Source organism: Python bivittatus, unplaced genomic scaffold (assembly GCF_059951505.1).
Source record: "Python bivittatus isolate LINGU-HERP-01145 unplaced genomic scaffold, Pbiv_v1 ctg000840_np1212, whole genome shotgun sequence".
In the NCBI taxonomy this organism is placed as follows: domain Eukaryota; kingdom Metazoa; phylum Chordata; class Lepidosauria; order Squamata; family Pythonidae; genus Python; species Python bivittatus.
In genome coordinates, this window is record NW_028277113.1 from 347,907 (window position 1) to 369,442 (window position 21,536).

The 21,536-nt window shown below is 37.1% G+C and overlaps 1 protein-coding gene across 3 annotated transcripts in view; it reads left to right on the forward strand.

Annotated features, from left to right (window-relative positions):
* TRIO (trio Rho guanine nucleotide exchange factor) overlaps nt 1-21,536 on the forward strand; it is a 249,792-nt gene that overhangs the window by 110,345 nt on the left and 117,911 nt on the right. For all 3 annotated transcript variants that reach the window (XM_088130970.1, XM_088130969.1, XM_007420371.4), the window contains exons 10-14: nt 2,701-2,823; nt 5,980-6,171; nt 16,000-16,169; nt 16,602-16,776; nt 20,369-20,564. In XM_088130970.1, coding sequence (XP_087987096.1) covers nt 2,701-2,823; nt 5,980-6,171; nt 16,000-16,169; nt 16,602-16,776; nt 20,369-20,564 — 856 coding nt within the window. The remainder of the gene's footprint in view (nt 1-2,700; nt 2,824-5,979; nt 6,172-15,999; nt 16,170-16,601; nt 16,777-20,368; nt 20,565-21,536) is intronic.

The following is a 21,536-nucleotide window of genomic DNA, read 5'->3' on the forward strand; positions in this document are numbered from 1 at the left end:
ATGTATTTCAAAATTACTAAACCTACATATTCTAAATTATTCTTGCTCCCCAAAGTCATCTTAAAAAAAGGCTTTGCAGATAAAATTCAGGCTTTGCCTTGGTTTTCATAAATGATAAAATAATCAACCTGAAATGGCCAAATCAGACAGCTGTCTCATAAAAGAAAAAAGAAAAAATATCCAGTCTTTTGGTGGACTGACTCTCTGTCCCTCTGTCTGTCTGTCTGTCCAGCCAGCCAGCCAGCCAGCCAGCCTTTCTTTTTTGTCAACTCAAGGCAGTGTACTTGCCTAATCTCCCACCTCCTGTTTTTCCTACAACAACAGCACTGTGTGGCCCAAAGTCAGCCAGCTGGCTTTCATGCCTAAAGGAGGACTAGAACTCACAATCTGGTTTCTAACCCAGGAGAAGCCACTACCCCAAGCTGGCTGGTGAACAGTTTGTGGTTCACGTGAATATTATGACATGATAGATTCTCTGTACATTTTTTTAAAAAGTCTGTGCCCTCTCTCTCATGCTAGCCTTTAAGTATGATATACAGAGTGAAGAAACTTCATTTGAAATCTTGGGCAAAAGTTTTTTTCCCCCCTCCTCTGAGTGTGGAAGTGCAGATAAGAGCAGTGGGATCAAAGAGTAGCTTATCCTCTCTTTTATAATGCAGCTGTTGGACTGTCAGTAGGGAGACTCAGGTTCAGGTTCTTCCTCAAGCCATGGGAATTCACTGGGTGACTTTGGGCCATTCATTTTCTTTCATGCCAGTTTATCTCATCAATATCTCTCCCTGCTGTTATGGGGGGGAAAGGAAGGGAGATCCAGTGTAAGATGCCTTGAGCTTGTAGAGAAAAGGTAGGATACAGCTGTAACAAATAAAATAAAAATACGGTTGATGTTGTGGCTCTGAAAACTTCCTTACCTTGAGAGTGGAGTTGGAATGAAAATCAAAGTGGATGAGCAGTTCTAAATAATGGCCTTAGTGCATGCTTAGAAACTCAAATTATAGTTTGGATTCTAAATTACAATCAGCCATAATAGTGTAATGTCTGAATTAGATTTATTGTTTTAACAAGGTTTTGGGATGTTGCTTTAGATTAATAGACTCTGTAATTACAAAATGTAAGCATGATGAAAGAAAATGAGTTCATTTTGTTGATCTGTTGGCTAAGTACTTCCTTGGAATATGACTAAGACTAGAGGCATAAAGATTCTTTACAAAATTGATGACATTGTGATAAAGGCATGGTTCCTTTCTTCTTTGCTGTCATGTTTACACAGGATATCAAACAGTGGTTCTGAGAACTTGGAGAGCTATTGACAGCCAAATAGTCAAGATTAAATTAAGGGGACTAGTAGTCAGATTCAACATAAGACATGCATTTCTTGTAATATTTTTTTTTATTTTGCAGTATTTTGGGGGGGTACTTGGTTGGGGCAGACTGCTGTATAATGAATTTTAGTTAGAAGAGAGAGTATAATATCTCAGGCTAATTTAAGCAGATGCTTGATAAATAAGGGTTCCCTATGCACACTCCAGGGCAAAGGTTGGCTTGTACAAGACATACCATTCCCAAAAACATTCCTTGTACAGGCCTGAATTAAGTTTCATATTTAAGGAAAAGTTCTTTAATGGTGCAAATGCTTGCTGGTCTGATACATCTGTAGAGAATTTGTGGAATAGGGAACATCTTGTTTTAATTACTGCCTTAATTGCAATAGTATAGGGATGTATATGTTGGCTTCAGTTCCCAGAATGTTTAGTTACTGAATAGGTTCTGATTAGTAAAATTGTTGGGACTTAAAGTGAATGGAAAGAAATTCTTGCCAGATGGTTCAGTTAAAACCTTGCATTTTATGGTTAAGCATGAAGGGGCAGCTCCTTGGGTCAGGATAAAATTGCATTTCAGTTCAGTGGTTTTCAAATATCATTCTTCAGGGAATCTTCTATATGAATTTGTCTGCCAAGGAGTTTTGCAGATAGAACATGGAATCTGTGGTTTGTAGAAGATACTGGTGATATTCCTGCATGCTTTCAGTTGGGGTAGTGGCCTGGGAAATTAATCTCTTAAAGCAATGTAGAACTTAGAGGCAACTCTGTGCATCAATATTTGAGATGGTTTTTGTTTTTTGTTTTTCAGGATAATTGTCATGTCTTATTTAAGTAGATTTCCAAAATTTTCTGCCTGGTCACTGTCTGTGAGAATGATTGCTGGAGTACATGGACTTTTGCTGATTTCAAAAGGGTGGTTTTTCTATTAGCAGGCCACATATCCCCATAGGAGATGATTTGATTGCTTAGTTTACAAACTCAGCAATAAATTGAGGAACTTGCTTTTTATCATTGCAAACTTTGGTGAGAGAAATTGCCATCAGTGTGAGTGTTTGAACAACTGGACTTGTAACAATACCGTCCATACAGGAGAAAAATACTGTCCAGGTAGTGGATATTTTTATGTGTATATGAATCCTAAGCTAGGATTCATATGGAGTGAGAATGTTAATAATTGCTGGGCTTTCACTGATAATTTGAATTTGTCTGCCTCTGGAATCTATATTCCATGATTCATTATAGGGAAGACTAAATATTTGGAAAATAATGAATGATGGCTTCAGTTGATTTATCCTATTATGTTCCACAATAGCAGAAACCATTGGAAGTACCTTATAAGTATACAGTTGGGTCTCCTTCATGATTATCTTTCTTGCAGGTGCTGGACTGGATTGAAAACCATGGAGAAGCTTTCCTTAGCAAACATACAGGAGTTGGGAAATCCTTGCATCGAGCCAGAGCACTCCAGAAGCGCCACGAAGACTTTGAAGAAGTGGCGCAGGTAGGGCTCATCATTGATACCATTCTTGGCATTCATTTGTGAAAGGTCATGGCTTCAAAGATGATAATGTTGAGAGAAAACAGTAGACAAGGAGATACAACTAGTTGCAAACACTGCAGTTTGAAAGCATGAGTGCCTTTCAAGATTTGCAGTAGCTTGGGAAAGATGCTGCCCTGGTGAATTTTAATCCTTCTTTTTCTTTCCTTGTCCAGTTATTTCTTTTCCACTCCTCCTCTCCATCCAGTTTTCTTTCCCCTAATCTCTTTCCTTCCTTTTAGTGAAGCTACTCCTTTCCCTCACACCATTTCCATCTTGTCTCATCCTCCTCCCTCTTTCCTATTTCTGATGGAACATGTGGGCGGTTGTGTGTGTGTGAGTAAAAATGTTAAATATATTTAGATGAGAGAATCAATTACATTTACAAATGGGGTAATTTATTTTACAGGTGGTTAATTTTAATTAGCAGGTATTAATTCAGTAACAAATGCATTTTTTAAATCCTGACACACATGTAAGTTTGTTACTCATTTATTGGGACAAGGAGAATCTCTAGTAGTGGTTCCAGCTGGAATTGGCAATATTGACAAAGTTGGAGAAACTGGTTATTGCAGAGGATTTTGTCCATGTGTGTAACTTTCTTCTGTTTAATCTTTCTTTTGAGGGGCCGGAGGCATATTAGATTTAAGGTTTCTGCCCATTGGATAAATACAGTAAATAGCCATATATGCAATAAATAGAGAGATGGTGTATCCAGAAACCAAAATGACTAAAACAATATATAAAATCTCTTCTAAATAATCCTTTAAAACTTGCACTGAAGGAATCCATTTAATTATTTATACATTTCTTTCTGCCAAAAGCATTTATACAATGCATTTGTTTGTTTGTTTGTTTGTTTGTTGAACTTGTACCCTGCCACAGTCAATCTACTCTCAGCAGCTTACAAGGTATATAGTACAATAACAGTTAAAACATTCACCATAAAAAAACCAACATAAAGACTAAGAAAAATAAAAGTAAATAAAAATAACAGAAATGGTGCCATGCAGTCAGTCAAGAATATGTCCTCCAGAATAATTCAGTTTTCAATAACTTCCTTAAAACCAGCAAGAAGGGCTAAGTCTGATCTGGGGCAGGGGGCATTCCAGATCAGGAGCACCACCAAAGAAAAGCAGGTTCACCTAGCCTTGGCTCCCTGTGAGGGGGCCTTCTTGGAAAATGGTACAGACCAACAATAAGGAAAGTATTGTTATCTCCTCTGTGGTTCCTGGATGTCTTTTATTACACAAAACCTTTAACAAACTTATCAGTAAAACTGTACTATATACTATACCTATACGAATGTCTATGTGCCTGTGCCTATGTGTGTATCACCGTCATTGCCTGAACTATAATAAAATATGTAGCCACCTTGAAATAAGTCGGCTTCTATTGCTATCAGCTGCTGTTCTGAACACTCCCTATACCTCCTGGAAGGGTGTGCATGATTAGAAATGAGCTACTAGGCAGCTTGCTAACTCTAGAACATAGATTGCTCATATGACTATTAATCTTACGAATGAATCATACGAATTAAAAATGTTTCAGAACCGCTACAAAGAAGTAGGAGCGTGGTAGCTTATAGGGGTCCTTCACATCTTATGCTCTCCCCATGCAGTGGTTTCAGTTGCATTTGAAGATGTCAGAGAGGCTTGACAAAGTGTGATGTGTAGCAGTGCATCATACTCAAGGTACCCTGCGTTCTTATGATTGGTTTAGCCTGTAAGGCAGTGTTGTCCAAACTTGGCCATTTTAAGATGAGTGGACTTCAACTCCCAGAATTCCCCAGCCAGCATGGCTGGCTGGGGAATTCTGGGAGTTGAAGTCCACTCATCTTAAAGTGGCCAAGTTTGGACAACACTGCTGTAAAGGGTATGGTTTCTTGTTTGTAAGTGTGATGAGGAAGCTTCTTTATTTTACTGTGAATTATGAAATAACAGTGGTAGTTTTCAAAGATAATTTTTGGTAGCCTGATAATATTTTATTTGCTAACAACCTAGCCGCTTGATTGTGGCCGCAAGGCACATATGCAAAGATTTAATAATACAGGGATGTCTGCCAGGAAATGTGTCTATTTATCGTAATATTTGTCTCATTCCAGTATCCTTCTGAGACATCATGACATTTTGTAGCCAAAGGAATAAAGCAGTATCATAGTGGCAAGACAGCTTCTAGTTCCTGTAAAATTAGGTTACAGATGTTTATAGGAGCTGAGCCCAGTTGATTTTTCAAAGTCAGGAGATGAAAAAAGTAGGGGTAGCCTTAATTACTAAAAAACAAGTTCTGAAACAATTTAAAAACAGTCTTTTTCCAACTTGGCAACTTTAAGACGTATGGACTTCAACTTGCAGAATCCCCCAGCCAGCATTCTACCCTCCTCTTTCCCCTAGCAATATTGTGTTCATGTCAATTAATAATAAAGATCCCTTCTGATATTGTCTAGGTCACATGGATACATCATATTACTGGGTTTTGTTCAACTGATAATTGACTGCTGAAGATTTAAATAGACTCCATTGAAAAGCCCTATAATCCAGTGATCCCTGGTGATATAGCTGTATATTGTTTTATTGTTATTCATTATTTTGCTGAATAATTTAATAAATAAATTTATTTTATTAGACCTTTCTTCCTTGACTCAAGAGTCTGTGCATGACATTCCTTTCAGGTTTTGCACACAAACCAAGTAACGTGAGGTCATTTTAAAAGCATTTATCAAACTCAGTTGTGAATATGAAGGCAAATGACAGATTTGCAAATGTTATCCTGGAAGTGCAGTATCCTAAATCATGGGCATGTGCTTCTTTGGCAGTCATGGGTCTGCAAAAGATTGGGTGATGATGTCACCAGAGAACCCAGGACTTTTAGCCAATTTTTTTCATCTTTCAGAGGAAGATGAAACCTGCTGGAAGCTTAACACACATGGTTTCTTCCATTTGCCACCAAAACGAGATGGGAAATCATGCCTCTGTATTTCAGCGATGTGCTGCTACATTTTAGTAGTGCAGTCTTGAAGGACATCAGTGGCTGCAAAATGGGGTTTGGGAATTGTTGTGGGTCATTATAAACATTTGTAGAATCCCTTCTACAACTTTTATTCTCTTGTGGTTTTTGTAGAACACATATACTAATGCAGACAAATTGCTAGAAGCAGCTGAACAGCTGGCACAGACAGGAGAGTGCGACCCTGAAGAGATTTATCAAGCAGCCCATCAGTTGGAAGACCGGATACAAGATTTTGTTCGGCGGGTGGAGCAGCGCAAGATCTTACTAGACATGTCTGTATCTTTTCACACCCACGTTAAAGAGGTAAGCAAAACGATAAGTAACATCAGGATTTTTTCAGGTGCATGCCCAGAAACTCAAATATAAGCTTAGAGTAGCGAAAGCAGGGCTGGTATTTAACGGATCCTTAACAATTTGATATCTCCTGGGTCCCTTTTCCTAATAATGGACTTTGGCTGGTTTGCCTGATGCAAGGCAGCCTTTCAAACAGCATTGGTTATCTGGTTCATTAGCTGCTCTTTTAATTTCTTCCAATGACTCAAAATAAAGATGATGCTGGAAACTTGCCTTGCCTTTCAGCAGTCTGAATTCCATTTTTTTTTTAATTCAGAGAATTTCTAAAAGATGAGATGGGGAGTCCAGCATATAACATGGGTGTGCTGGCTCCCACATTGGAGATTTCATACCTAGTGGCTGCATAAAGTGTTACAAAAACTCAGACACACGGTTGCTCTCAGGGTAAAAAATACTGGAAAAGTCTCCCCCAATTTTGTTTCTTTAAAATAAAATAAAAGCAAACAAAAAGTGGTCAAAATAACCGGGCGGGGGGAAGAGTATTACATTTTCTTTTATGATGCCATGTTTCCACGGATTGCTAAATAAGTGTCATAGTGAGAATTCATACAAAAGTATGGAGAATAATTACTCTTAACTTTTTGTTCCAGCAATAGATGGAATATTTCTTCTTTAGGAGAGAGGTTTTTATTGTTCTGTATTTTATTAATGAATTTAATGAAGAAGAGAAAAAAATAGCTTCCCTTTCAAAATCATTGTTCCTATTCCTCTTGTATTGCTGGGTTGTAAATTAGGCCATTTTCAAAATTGAAAATGCCCCCTCCAGCACTTTAAGCTGTTACCCCATTATAAAGCGACTTCCTATCTATCATTATACTTCATTATTAATGTAACACATAAATGGTAAGTTTGGCTCTCAGTCAGAATTTTCTTTTCTTCTTACGTAGTATTACTGGATTTGTCATACTAGAAAGTCAAGGGAGGTCTAAAGGATAGCTATACATTCATGAGTAACTGGAAGTTATCTCCACAAAATGGTTTGCTCAGCTGTTGGCTTAATAGGAGTATTCAGCTCTTTGATAGGCAAAGACAGGAGGCAACAGAGGGCATGGCCATTACCTGTTGCCAAAGGTGAGGAAGAAATAAATGGAAAGCATGTAACAGAATACAGTTCAATTGTTCAAGTGGTTACCCAAGTTTGCTTTTTCCTCTCCCTCTTTCCTTTTGGGTCATATCATATTTTTTGTTTGTTTTTGTTTTTGTAAGATTGCTTTTTATTTATCTCTGAGATGCTCTGGGAGCTCTTTAGGCTGAGGAACAGAGTACAAATGCTTCAGATAAATAAATCTTACACCATTCTGGTCTTGGGTTCCTGTTTTACAGTGTTGCTTTTGTATTATGAATGAAACATTTTGAAGCCAAGATAGGTAGGCAGGGTGTTACCTGTGACGTTTTATTTCACATGAAGAGCCCACTGATCCTTGGGATTTGTTTTACTTTATTGTTTCAAAATAATTTTTCCTCAGGCAACTAGGTGTGCTGGCCTTTAACCATCAGTTGCCATCGTTCCAGGATACCTCTCAGCCCCCATCATATCCAGAGGCATTTTTTGGAACGTGAGTCAATGATTGGAGGCCCTTGGTATTGCTTTGAAGTGTTTCCAGAAATACTAGTGAGCGGGTTAGTTTGGTGATAGCAGTAGGACACCCAGGGGAATATTGGAGTCTTTTACAGTGGGAGTAAAAAAAGTGGTACAATTTAACAAGATTTGGAATTGCAGGGACGCAGGAGAACAATAGGAGAGATTAGTAAGGCCTAGGGCTACTAGACCTGGGCTGCAAAAAGACAGATAAACAGTAGATGGCAGCCAATGAGTAACAAAAAACTCATATTCTGCTGCCATGTTGTGATCATTCAGCACTTTGCAGCCCCGATCTGGTAGCCATAAGAAAATGAGCAAGATGATCCAGTAAGGAACATGAAGCAGAGAATGGGCTGTCTGTCTATATTTTGGGCATGTGAAACAGTTTTCAGAGTGGGGGATTTTGAGTCAGTGTGCCTTGTATGCTAGGAGACTGAGACGAGAATCACAGAGTTTAAAGCAGTGATTTTAAATGTGTTCATGGGAGTTTGTGAATGTGTGCAAGAAAAAGAGAGAGATTCAGTGGAATTAAATTGTAAATTAGTGTCACTCCTTTGAGGTAGACCAGGTCAGGAAATGGACACTGCAAGGACTGCTGGAGCGTGGCACTGTTATAATGAGTACCTGTTCAAAGATGTAGATTGTGCTTCAATTTTGAATGTACTTGCAACTAACTCCACCAGGGAAGGGTTGACTGAAAGTAGCTCAGGCAGCAATGGAGATCACCAGCTATTTGTAACAGCAGAAGGAAAGGATCTTGAAACGTTTAAAAAGTAGCCCTTGAATAGACCTTTAAGAGCAAAAGATACCGGATACAGTTAAATGAGTCATCATTTGGGGAAGTCACCAGGGACATACTGGTTTCATGCCTGGCGTTTTTCAGATACTTCTCTTCGCAGAGAACTGTATTCTGTTTAGAAATTGAAGAAAGATAAATTAACACTAATAAGTCCATGAGAGCGTTGTTCATACCTTCTTGGAGAGAGGGTGACAGTAAGAGAGAAAATATTGAATTTGGCTCAGAAATATCTTGTGAGTCAAATGTATATTCATCCATGAAGTTCATAAAATTCTGTCTGGGACCTCTTCCAGCCTACGTTCATCCACAAAGTTATATCGAGGATAATATGGAAAACCCGGTGTAAACCTGTAAGATAACTGAGGAAGCTGTCTGTCAAAATCCATTATGTACTGTATTATGCTCTGCATATGCTAGAGCCAATGTTTATGAAGTATGGTATTGGGTAGTAGTTCAGTGTTTGATATTCTTATGGCTTAATTTCCTTTTGTGTTGCTACATCCTCCCTAGATTTTGAGTAGCTGCCTCACATACCACTAAACAGCATCGCTGAATTTGGGTGCAGTCTCTTTACAAATGATCTCTAGTTACCTAAAAGGATTAGAACTGGAAGAAAGAAATGAATGAACAATACCTGAGAAGCTATGCACTGAAAACTTTAGTTAAATTTCAGGAATGAATTATTTCAAAATGAACATCCCTTTTCTGTTACGGTGTTGCACTTAATGGCAAGCTGATTGAATATATATCCATATTTTTAAAAAATAAGCAAAAATATTGAACAGTGCAGGCAGAAGCATATATGAAGACATACTGTCCTATCAGCTTTCACATCGCTTTCTCCTTTTGGACCCACTTCCTTTTTTCCTGGCCATGCCCACTTTGACTCCAGGCCTCCTCATAGCGCACAAGACTAAATATGGCTATCAGTCAATGTTGCCCACTCCTGAAATATCTTAGCTACACCACACTTATCCATGATGATAAACAGTGCAGAGATATGTTGTAAGCAGGTGGACTACACAATACTGAATTACTGGAGAAGATAGAACTTAGTGTCAAGCTTGATCTGATATTTTGGTGGTAATATCTGCAAGTGATAATATTAAATGCGTGTGACCTTGCCCGCATTGGCAACAACCAGATCTAAATGAGGATATAGCCTTCCTTCTAGTATTGTCAGCTATAGGCACCACTGTATGGTTTTTGTAATGGTTAACCTACTTTCTCAATACCAAAATTCAGATATAGAAATAGGATATTAATATTCTCTAAGCATTCTGGTTCTGTCTTGAGCTTGGGTAAAAGGATAAATCTCACAGAATAAGTCAAGTAGTTAGGAGACTGTTTATAGCAACAGTTACTTAGGTGGAAACCTCAGTGCAGGAATTAATGGCAGAAACTGTAGGCTATATCCCAGAGGGCAATTTAGCAGCATTCACTGAGTAATTCAAAGCTGTTATTTTTTTGTTCAAAAAGTGCTTTGACTAATGTCTGCATGTGTCTGCACACATAACTTTCTAACTGTCAGCTGTACAAATGTGCATTTAAATAACTCCCCTTTCCCCCGGTGGGAAAAACTGGAATGAGAGTTGGCCCAGGTGTTTGCCTAGCTGTGCCAAAAGCAGGAACAAATCAGCCCTGTCAACTATTGGTGGAAGTATGTATAAGGAAGATGAACCCATGAGATGTAGTGCCTAAACATGTTTGCCTGGTGTTTAACAAAACGCTCCTCAGTGGCTGGTAAAAATTAAATGTAAAAACATTTGTTGTTTCAAATATAATTTTTAGAGAATATGTCAGCTCCTCTACAGTGAGCTCTGAAAATCTAGGCTAGGATGAAAAGAATGAGATCGCCTATTCCTTAGTTGAAGAATAAAGTATGAAGTTTCATGACCTTGAGAAAGAGGGTCATTGTTACAGAAACTTAATACAACTTTACTATTTGCTTATATTGCCTTTGTGTGTGTGTGCGCGTATGCCCGCTCACACGTGCATGAAAGAGAGAAAGAACGATATACTGATTTGATTGACAATATGTTTGGGGCACATTAGAGTGTTTTTCATATGATGAGCTGACACTATCTCAGAAAATGATTACAGCTTAAATGACATCAAGAAAACATTCAGCAACTTCATACAAATTAACCCAGTTGCTCACAATCAATACTGAAAACTAAATGAGGTTTCCATACTCAAAGGTGATGTAAAGTTGAATAGCGCATGCTGTTGTTATTTATTTATTTTTTTGGTAATAATTTTATTAAAGTTTGCAGATACAAAGATGAAAGACTAATACAAACTAAGAGGAGTATAAAAAGTAAAGAAAAATGTACGAAGAGAAAGAAAAAAGAAAAGGAAAAAGGAAAAGAAATAAGAAAAGAAATATAAAAAAAGACTTCCCCCTCCAGACAAGTATAAACAACTTCAGTAACTTAACACTTTCTCTAGTATTTCAATAATAATAATAATAATAAAAAAACTCATCTTCCCATATCTCATCTCTTATCAATAAACAAATTATAAAGTCTCATCATTCAGTCCTATTCAGCAAAAGTCCATTAAGAGCTACCAGAAATAACATACATATTTTAACCTTAATCAAATAAATCCATTTTGTATTCCAACTTAGCACTTTCTCTGAGGAATAAAGCAAAAGAAATCTCTCCCCTTTTATAAACAAATCTTCAAAGCCTCGTCATTCAGTCTTGGTAAAAAAAAAAAAAAAATCCATTAATAGCTACCAAAAACCACAACATATATATTTTAACCCTAAACAAATAAATTCACTTTATAGTCCTTCCATTTACTTTTAAAAAGCTTGCTCTTTAATCCCATCAAATAATATCCCACAAATTGATTTTTTATCATTTTCTCTTTGTCTCCTCTCAGAAACCACTTCAGTAGTTTAACACGTCCCTTTTGAAGGCCAAGATAAGAAGTCTATCCAATTCAGTCTTCTGATTTATTATTTGTATGTCCCCTTTAGTTATTAAAACATCAGCCAGTTTCATTTGTAAATCCATTGTGGTATCTTTTTCCATATCACTCTTATAATCTGTCATTTTTAAACCTGTTTTCAAATCCACATCATCTTCTTCCATATCACTCTTGTAGTCTGGCGTTTTTTTAGAATCTGTTTTCAAATCCACATTCAAGTCAGCCTCAGTCTCTATTTTATCCAGTAGAATTTGTTCCTCTTTTGTAGCGTCTGTTAAATCCATTTTTATAACGGCAGACAATCTTGAAAGTAATTTCTGAGTACATTGTTCCCAGACAGCCTTAATTTCTTCTTTAGTCAGATAATATTGCTCCATTATATTAATAGGTCTCTTATCCTTTAATTGTTAACCTTAGTTCTCTCTGGTTCTCTCTAGCCAACCTTCAAAGTCCCCTCTTATCATATGTTTATTTTCCAATCAGCAAAACTTTCCCATGGGAGGATTTCTTACAGTTGATTTCATATATACTTTCATAAAATTTTAACCCACAGGAAATATTCTTTCATCTGGCCCCTTAACTTTCCAAAATCAACATTCTAGTCCCTCTTTTGCTGTTTTCCAAAAATTAAAATTTTTCTTTTTAATTCTTAAACTTCTTACATCCAAGGTAGAAGGAATCTCTCCTGGTGTAGTAAAACTTGCCCTTCAGAAGGTTCTTAACATCCAAAAGATAAATAAGAAACAATTTCCTAAAGTGTTGAGAGGAAGTGGGCGAACTCAGTGTCCGTTTGAAGGCACCGAGCCATGGCTTAGGCAAGATGATTTCCCCCTGGCTCCCAGAGCTCTCAAACCTGCCAGAGATCACCATTTTTCAGCCTCTTCGTGGGCGAGCTCTGTATGGAGCAAACTTGTGGGTGATCCTAGTCCTCTCCTTGGTGTGGAGAGGGGTTCCAAGGAGACAATCCATTCCCCAGCTCCTCTTTCTGCTGCGGCTGTTGGCTCCGCTCTCGCAGAGCCATCTTCAATCTGCCATTGTTTCTCCAGAAGTCCTTATTTTTCTTCACAAATTATGTAAAGGTATAAATAGCAGGTCACTTTAGGTACACATTTACTTCTATTCAGCTTCCCTGCCAGGTCTAAACTGTCATAAATTGAAACATTAAATTCTTATGTAAAGCTTTTCTGACAATATTGCTTAAATTGTTAGTTTCTTGTTTTAGCCATTGGCCATAATGGAAATAACATATCAAGCTTAACAACTAGAAAATAATAGTACAGATAATAACAGAGGAAAAGCATGGAAAAGTTGCCTAAAGAAACATACTGCACAAGAGAAGTTCAGCTGAGATTCTGTTAGTTCTCCCAGCAACCACCACAATCATAATCTATGACATATGAATTAGGATTGTTATGCAGTTACTCTGCAGCTTCTAACTAGAAGATAGACAATCTGTTTTTGGCTGGCTGTGATACTGATTCACATTTGTTACTTTTCAGTAACAGTTAAATGTTGCTGTTTTAGTCATTGTCATAGATGATATACCTGGGTACACATATTGTTTTAAACCATGATTTCTATTCACCATGGTTTGTTGGATAAGACTCAGTGGCTAATTTCACATCTCACTAAGACATAAACTACGAACGGACAATCCAACGCCTGCAAAGCCTCCCTTTCATCACCAGTAGACTTAGAGCATCTCAAATAATGGGGGGGGGGCTAAAAATCAGGAAAAATACTCAATTGGCCATGTTGTTTGGGGGCTGATGTACATAGCTGAAGAGTTTGGGCTGAAGCAAGAAGAGATTGGGAAAGACTTGACTAGATAGATGCTTGGTATAATCCAGGAAAGTGACTGATAATGTTAAGAACTCATTAGAGAATATTTGCCTACATTGTTGTTTGGGCAATCTAAACAGTTTGTTTAATGATTCAGCACCAACAGTGTGCTTGCTCTCTGGCAGCTATATTTAAACCTGCTTGTCTCAGTATGATGCTGAATAAAAGATGCAAGAGACTTCCACGTAGATAAAGGATGCTCTGAGATAAGAGTTTTATCCCTTAAAGTTTCCTAATGATGTTATACCATTGTATTTATTAAAATAATTACTCTAACCAATAACAAACATTCTCCAGGTAATTTGAACAGAAGGTAAACATGCAATAACTCAAAGTCTGTAGGAAAGAAAATATAACATTTAAAAAAGAAGATTTTAAATTATTTCAAAAGCCAGGGATCTAAGCACTAAAATGCACGGGCAATTGTCTCTGGTGTTGCAATACAGCAATCTGAACCAGTTAAGTCTCTCAGGATAGACAGGGAGACACAGCTGAGAAAGTCCTTCTTGTCACTGAACTATGAAAGCTCCCAGTTGGTAACCCTGCAGCTTTGTTTTGAACTAATGGAAGTTCTTGAGCAATTTTCAAAGGGAGTCCCACATACATCACATTGCTGTGATTTGTTCACCAGAATAAGGAGGTATAGTGACAGACTTTCTCTGGCATAGAAAATGTTGTAGTTATATCAGCTTGAACTGATAAAATGTACTTCTGGCCACCAAGGCTGCTTACATTTCAAGTGACAATTAATAGATCCAAGAACAGAGCAAAATGCATATTTGACCCTTCAGGGTGAATGCAGTGCCCATTAGAACAGAATAAATACATTTTCCCTTGGCAGACCAAACACACTAGCAACTTCCACTTTGACTGGATGGAGTTCCAATTTTACTCACTTTCAGTCAGCTTATTACAGTGATCATAGTGCAGATTAATGATACAGGTAAATATAAAGCTCATAGCTGAAAGGAGGATTACCTGCTTTGCATGTACTAGATCTCAGGCACAGTCTATGTTATCTCTTGTTAAGGAATCTTCTATAGCAGTGCTGGAGAAGAACTCCTAAGCTTGTAGGATCATTGGCAGTCAACCTTAAGTGTCATGGGTCATGGACCAAATTTGGAAGGAACTGATTCTTAAATCCTAGATTTACTTATTTGTGTCTGTGTGTCTGTGTGTGTCTATGTTAAAGAATATAGAGAATTGCTTTCTACTTTTATTATTTTTAATGACAATTGCAGTCAGTGCTCTAGCTGCCTGGGAGAGGAATCCTGGAGCTGCTGTTTTCTAACAACGAAGCAGCAGGAGAGACTTCTGTCCTGATCAAGTAGGATAAAAATTCAGACATTGATTCAGAACTATATGTGGTAGTATTAACTCATTCAGTGGTAAAAGATTTTGTTTTGTTTTTTCCCCATATAGCTGCTACCATGTAATGGCTCATAAAATGGAGAAATAGCTTGGGGAGATAGATTGAACAGAATGGGTGTTCTGTTAATGTAGTTCCTTCCTCTGATTGAGCTGGCAGAGATGGTCTCTGAGCTGAGGTTGGCAGGCCTCTTCTCTCATCTTCACTTGATAAGCCAACTGAAGCCTTTAAATAAACTTAAATCTGTGATACAGACACTGGTAGCCTTCAAAGTTTGACTACCATAACATGTACAGTGGGCTCCTTTTGTGTCTAGTCTAGCAACCTTATTTGGTGCAAAATTCAGGAGCCAGCTGGCTCAGTTAATTGCTTCTAAAGACCTATACAGCTGGGCCCAGGTTATTTGTAAACATGCCTCTTTCTATCTGTTTCTGTCTGCTTAGGGAGATCACCTGGGGAGGTTTATCTACAATTGCCAAGGGCTTGTCTCACAGTGTCTTCAAGACTGACTCTGTTAACTGCCTCCATTCTTTGAAATGCCTATTGCGGAGTTATGGCCTAATTTGTTTCTTGGCATTCATAAAGATCTAAAAACAGACCTTTTTAAAAACAAGCTTTTAATTGTTTATTTTAATTTTTTAAATTATCTTGAATCTCTAGTTTAAGTGTTCATTTCCTGTCTTACTGCAGACCATCAAGAGACTTCAGTAGTCAGCTGTAGAATAAGTTTAATATAATTAAATAGCAACACACATTTATGTAATGCCTTAGAGAATTCATAGAATCCTGTATCTACTATTACTTTAGCTAGAATTTAAGAAGAACCCTGCAGGACAAGTTTAAAGGTTCATACAATCTATCATCCTGTTTCCTACCTTGGCCTTCCTATAGGAAGCTTGCAAGTAGTTTTTGATGACAGCAACCATTTCCTTCCTTTGGGCAGGTCCTCAGAAACTGGCGATATATGCATCTAAACATGAAGACATAGGGTAGAGTTATGAAATAGTATAACAACGCTGCAAGATAAGGCCAAGTTTGTTGTCCTTATGATGCACATGGGGGAAATGGGAGCTGAGATTTAACTAAAGCATTACACAAACTTTGGCAGAACTGTATGAATACTGAGCAACTATTATTTGCATATCATAACCAGTTTTCTTGAAATGATTAAAGAAGGTGCAGAAGGAGAGAAGAACCTAATCGGAGAGTCAGTTTCCTTTCATAACTGCGTTTTCTGTCCTGCAGCTCTGGACATGGCTGGAAGAGCTGCAGAAAGAATTGCTGGATGATGTCTATGCTGAATCTGTGGAGGCTGTGCAGGAGCTGATCAAAAGGTTTGGCCAGCAGCAGCAAACTACTCTGCAAGTTACAGTGAATGTTATCAAGGAAGGCGAGGATCTAATACAGCAGCTGAGGTAGGATCTGGCCTTCTGTGGAAATGCCAAGTTTGCATCAAGTCCTCTTCCTTTCTTTCCAGACCTACTGCACTTTTCAGGTTAAGAATTTTTCTGCCCCTTTTCTCCCTCATTGCTGGGAGAGGCAAGGAAGATACCACAGCACAGATATACTACACTCTGCAGAAAGGGAGGATTTCACATTGAAATAGTCTGAACCCATGTTCTTTGTAAGCTATAATTCCAGCCTAATTCTTAGTAAAGAAGAATGCAGTTTAGCTAATTGTTAATTATAAGGCAGTTTGTGTACTCAGTGTTGCTAACTCAAAGCAATGTGTTGGTGAAAGAACATAATTTCTGACATGTGTTACCAAAGACTGAAGAGATTGGCCTCTATACACATGCTTATATTTCATGGTCTCTTTTTATATCCGTATTTTCTGCGTTTTATAGGGATTCGGCCATCTCCAGCAACAAGACTCCTCATAACAGCTCCATCAATCACATTGAGACAGTCCTTCAGCAGCTGGATGAGGCCCAATCCCAGATGGAGGAACTCTTCCAGGAGCGCAAAATAAAGCTGGAGCTCTTCTTGCAGTTGCGGATATTCGAGAGAGATGCCATTGATGTGAGTCTCTAGTTCATACTGCAGCGTATTTAATATTTCCTTTTTCTCACTAGAGGCTTGGGCTGGATTGAAAACAGGAGTTTCACTTCAGGAACAAAACTGTGATGGCATTTGTTTTCCACAAATGATTCAGTTTCCTTTAAATCTCCCAAAGGGAGTAAGTCAAGGTGCTTGCCGATAATAACGTAAATAGTTTTGGCCCCCAAAAGTTTGCCTGGTTCTGTTGGCTCTTGTAATAATGAGGATGCTGTTGGAGTAAGTGAATAACTGTAGCTCTTGTAGATAGATAGATAGATAGATAGATAGATAGATAGATAGATAGATAGATAGATAGATAGATAGATAGATAGATAGAACAAATATTTTTATAGAATTCCTCCTAAGGTTTGTGGAGCTTCTGATTTTTTTATATATATTTTAATTTTAGATACTTCAATGAATATTAATGATCCTTGCTTTTAAAACAAACACAGAAATGTTAATGGTGTTCTTATAAAAGCTCCCCAAACCAGCTTGAACATTTAAAGAAAAGGCTTTATGCTAGAACAGGATATCCCAAATCACATGCATTACCTTTTTCCATAAAATTCCTTTGAAAACGTTATCACTTATATAACTGTTAAGTGTGTCCTCCTTCCTCCAGTATCAAGTTGCCATGTAGTGGGCCTAAAGTATGATTTTTTTTTCAATAATTTTATTAAATGTTACAATTAAAAAGATAAAAGCTAACGCAAACTAAAAAAAAAGTAAAAAGAAAAAATATAAAGTGCAGAAAAGAAAGAATAAAAAGAAAAACAGAAAAGAAAGAAAAAAATAAGAATATAGGAAAGAAAAAGAAAAGAAATATATTAAGAAGTAACTTCCCCCTTTGTTACAAGTATAAACAATTTTAGTAACTTACCACCTTCTCCTAAAATACAACAAATGATTGTTGTATCTTCCCATAACTCATTCTTATCTATATACAAAACTTTAAAGTCTCATCATTCAGTCCTAGTCAGCAAAAGTTCATTAAGGGTTACCAGAGATAGCAACGTATCTATTTTAATCTTGATCAAATAAACCAACTTTATATTCCTTCCCTTTTAACAATCTTGGTCTTTAATCCCTTCAAATAATGTCCTAGAAATTGATTTCTTTTCCTTTTTCCTTTCTATAAAATCCTTCAAAACATTAACAGGTCTCTTTTGTAAATCCAGTATTAGAAAATTATCCAAGTCACTCTTCTGGCTTGTTATTTGTATGTCCCTTTTAATTATTAAGACATCAGCCAGTTTCATTTATTTATCCAGTATATCATCTTTTTCCAGATTATTCTTGTAGCCTGTCATTTTTCAATTCAATTTCAATTCAAATTCAATTCAAAGTTCAAATCAGTTTCAGGCTTATCCAGTAGAACTTGTTCCTCTTCCATAACATCATTTACACACAATCTATCTATAATGACAGACATTCTTAAAATTAACTTCTGAGTCCATTGTTCACAAATATCCTTCAATACATCCAATGTTAAAGTATTTTGCTCCATTCTGTATTAGCAAGTCAAGTTTAAGTGTTCTTCTCCTTTAATTGTAATCTTTAGTTCATTTTGGTTCCCTCTAGTGTCCAACCTTCAAAGTCCGATCCTATCATGTTTTTTTTCCCCCAGTATTCAAAACAATAGCTGTTTCCCACAGGAAAGTTTCTTATAATCATTTTCAAAATCTTATTTCAAATCTATCTGGAAAGTCTGTTTATAACTTTCTGAAAACAACAGTCTAATCATCCTTTTGCCATTTATTCCCCATAAAAAGAATTTTTCTAAGTCCTTAAACCTGTACTTAAAACTTCTTTTGATAAGTATTGAAGAAACCTCACCCAGTGAATGCCATAAAACCTGCTGCTCTGACGGTTCTTAATATTTGAAAAGCGGTAAAAAAGTAATTCCAAAAGTGATTAAGAAATGAGGTTTGGCCGAGCTTTATGTCCATATAGCTGCATTACGACTGTGAGCTTAGTTGGAATCCCTCAACTCCCAGCTGCTTGACTTCCCAGTTGATCCCAAAAACCTTGGTTCCTGCAGTCTACTCACAAGGAGCAGCTGTCTGGAGTACATGTGGGCAACCTCTGGAGAGATTTCATTGGCTGGGATCCACCTGCCAGGCACCAATCGCCATAATGCCGTCCCTGCTTCTTCAGGGACGTCTAGCTCACCGTGTCCTCATTGGAAGTCTCTGGCTTAGAGTGTGAAATTAATTATTAAGCCCTTGATTGTGGTGCTAACTTACATGCCTCCTTCCTGTTCCTTCAAGAATTGGCTGCAAAGTGATGTTCTTTCAGTGGCGCTTATAAAAAGATTGCTTGAGAAAAATATTTACATAGATTTTTATATGCAGAAATGACTACAGGTAGTCCCCAGTTTAGAACAAGTTCCGTTCCCAAGTCTGTCCTTAAGTCAAATTTGTATGTAAGTCAGGACAGTATTATTATAGAATACTACATTAATAGTATCGTGTAATTAATTCAAATCGTGTATTTAATTCGAATTTTGCTAGAATAGGCTCCATTCTTATCTATAGATCGTCATTAAACTGGATGTTCTTAACCTGGGGACTACCTGTATTGTGTAATTGCTATTCCACAGCTTGCAGAAGTAACCTTTTTCACTTCTAATATCAGCCATTATTCATTCACTCGGCTTGCTTTCAGGTTACTAACATTTACATATATATTAAACATAAAATACAGAATTTGGACCCATACCTCATGCTAAGCCATAGTTACTTTAACCATGATTTACTGAATAAGTCGCAAAATCATGGTTTTAAAAAATTCAATGCTATGTCTGCATAACATGCTAAGCCAAAATGAAACCTCATTATGGTTAATGTAACATATGAATTGTTTCATTCTGCGTGCTGATATAAATGTAACTTTTTCTGATGGGTGCTTCTGACTTGTTAGGTTCTTAGTTTGTCCTCTTTTTAAAATCATAATATATTTATAACAATTCTCTCCAAGTAAATTTCAGTCTGAGATGCTTCAAATTGTCAGTTTCTTCCCAGGCATCAGTTTTAAAGAGATCTCAAAAAATTCTTTTATTTTTAGTAACAGCATTCTGCTTGGGGTTCCTTTTGAGTCCATATCCTGAAATTCTTGAGTTCTTCTTGTCCCTAAATATTATGCTATATATTAAAAATCTAGAAGCTTCCTACTGAGCCATTAACTCAATTCATACCAATGGAGTCCTCATGAAACAGAGTATACTTAGAAAATGCTACCAGAGAGACTTTATTACTGATCCTCTTGTGTAGTAATAGTCTCCCAGACTACATTTTCCATTATCTTTCAAGACATTAGTTATCTGCAACAGCATGGGAGTGCAATCTCTATGGCAGAGGACAATGTCACATACACTGGGGACTACTTGTATTGGTTTCTTGGTTATCATGAGCTTAGCCATTGTGGTGTATGTAGATCAAGCTTTTTCTTGAAGAGTCCAAGCATGTTTTACCAAGAGATCAGTCTTCTCTAAGACATTTTCACTTCCTTCTGAAAAATCAGAACTTAATTTTGCTAATTGTAGAGGTGACTGTTATTTTCTTCTTCTCAGATCATTTCAGACTTAGAATCCTGGAATGATGAACTGTCTCAACAAATGAATGATTTTGACACTGAGGATCTTACAATAGCTGAACAAAGGCTTCAGCACCATGCAGACAAAGCACTAACCATGAATAACCTGACTTTTGATGTCATCCACCAAGGACAAGATCTTCTACAATATGTCAATGAAGTTCAGGCTTCTGGTAAGATTTGCTCCACTTCAACCAGGTTAATGGATTTATTGAGACTGACTTCACAAGAATTACTGATTTTTAATACTATTGTACTGCTGAAAGAAATAGGATATGTCAGGTATTTTGCTTTTGGAGGGGAAAAGATATTCTCTTAAGGTTTAGAATAAAATATATTTTACTGGGAATTAGTAAATATTCTAGTTTTTACAATAGGTGGCCATATAATCATTTTTTTCAGACTGACAGATATGACATCCACACTGTCTTGTATAAGTAACAGAAAAGTTAACTCTACCTTGCCAAATCTCCTTGAGATTCTGCAGACGGCAAGGAAGGGCACCAGGTTGGGAAGATGTGTTAGATAATCCTGACATGGCAGATTACAGAGAAGGATTCAGTGCTCATACTCATATCACTGTATTACACTGAGTTTGTGTTGGTGTATACAGTACAAATTAACAACCTCTTCTACTGCTTCCACATGTTTCATGTTATAGAAAGATTAGTGGGAACTGTACTGAAAATCTGTTGGAGATATAATATGTGTAAGGATAGGCAAATTCACAACTTGGCGTGTGAAATTATATGGAGCTGGTTAGCCATATTCCATTCCCAGTAATAGTTTGTCTTCTTTGATCATATAGGCCACATGTACCCATAGCCTCCACATCAAAGCACTAATAATAATATGAATAAACCGCTGGGTTTTTTAAACATTATAGTTTCCTCTGTGTAAGGCTGTTTGTAATGGAATACCAATTGCATAGTGATTTAAAACCGCAGAACAAAAGATTGTGGTATCATTGGATTGTAAGTGTAAAGTATAGCCAAGTCACAGGGAGAAATGAGTTTTGATAAAAAGCAATAAAATTAGGGCTTGCATCTCTTCTGAGCACCAACTATAGCACATAAACTATTCTTAACCAAGTGGGGTTTTTTTTCAGTATCCCATAGAAATCAACAAGGTAATCCATTTTGCAG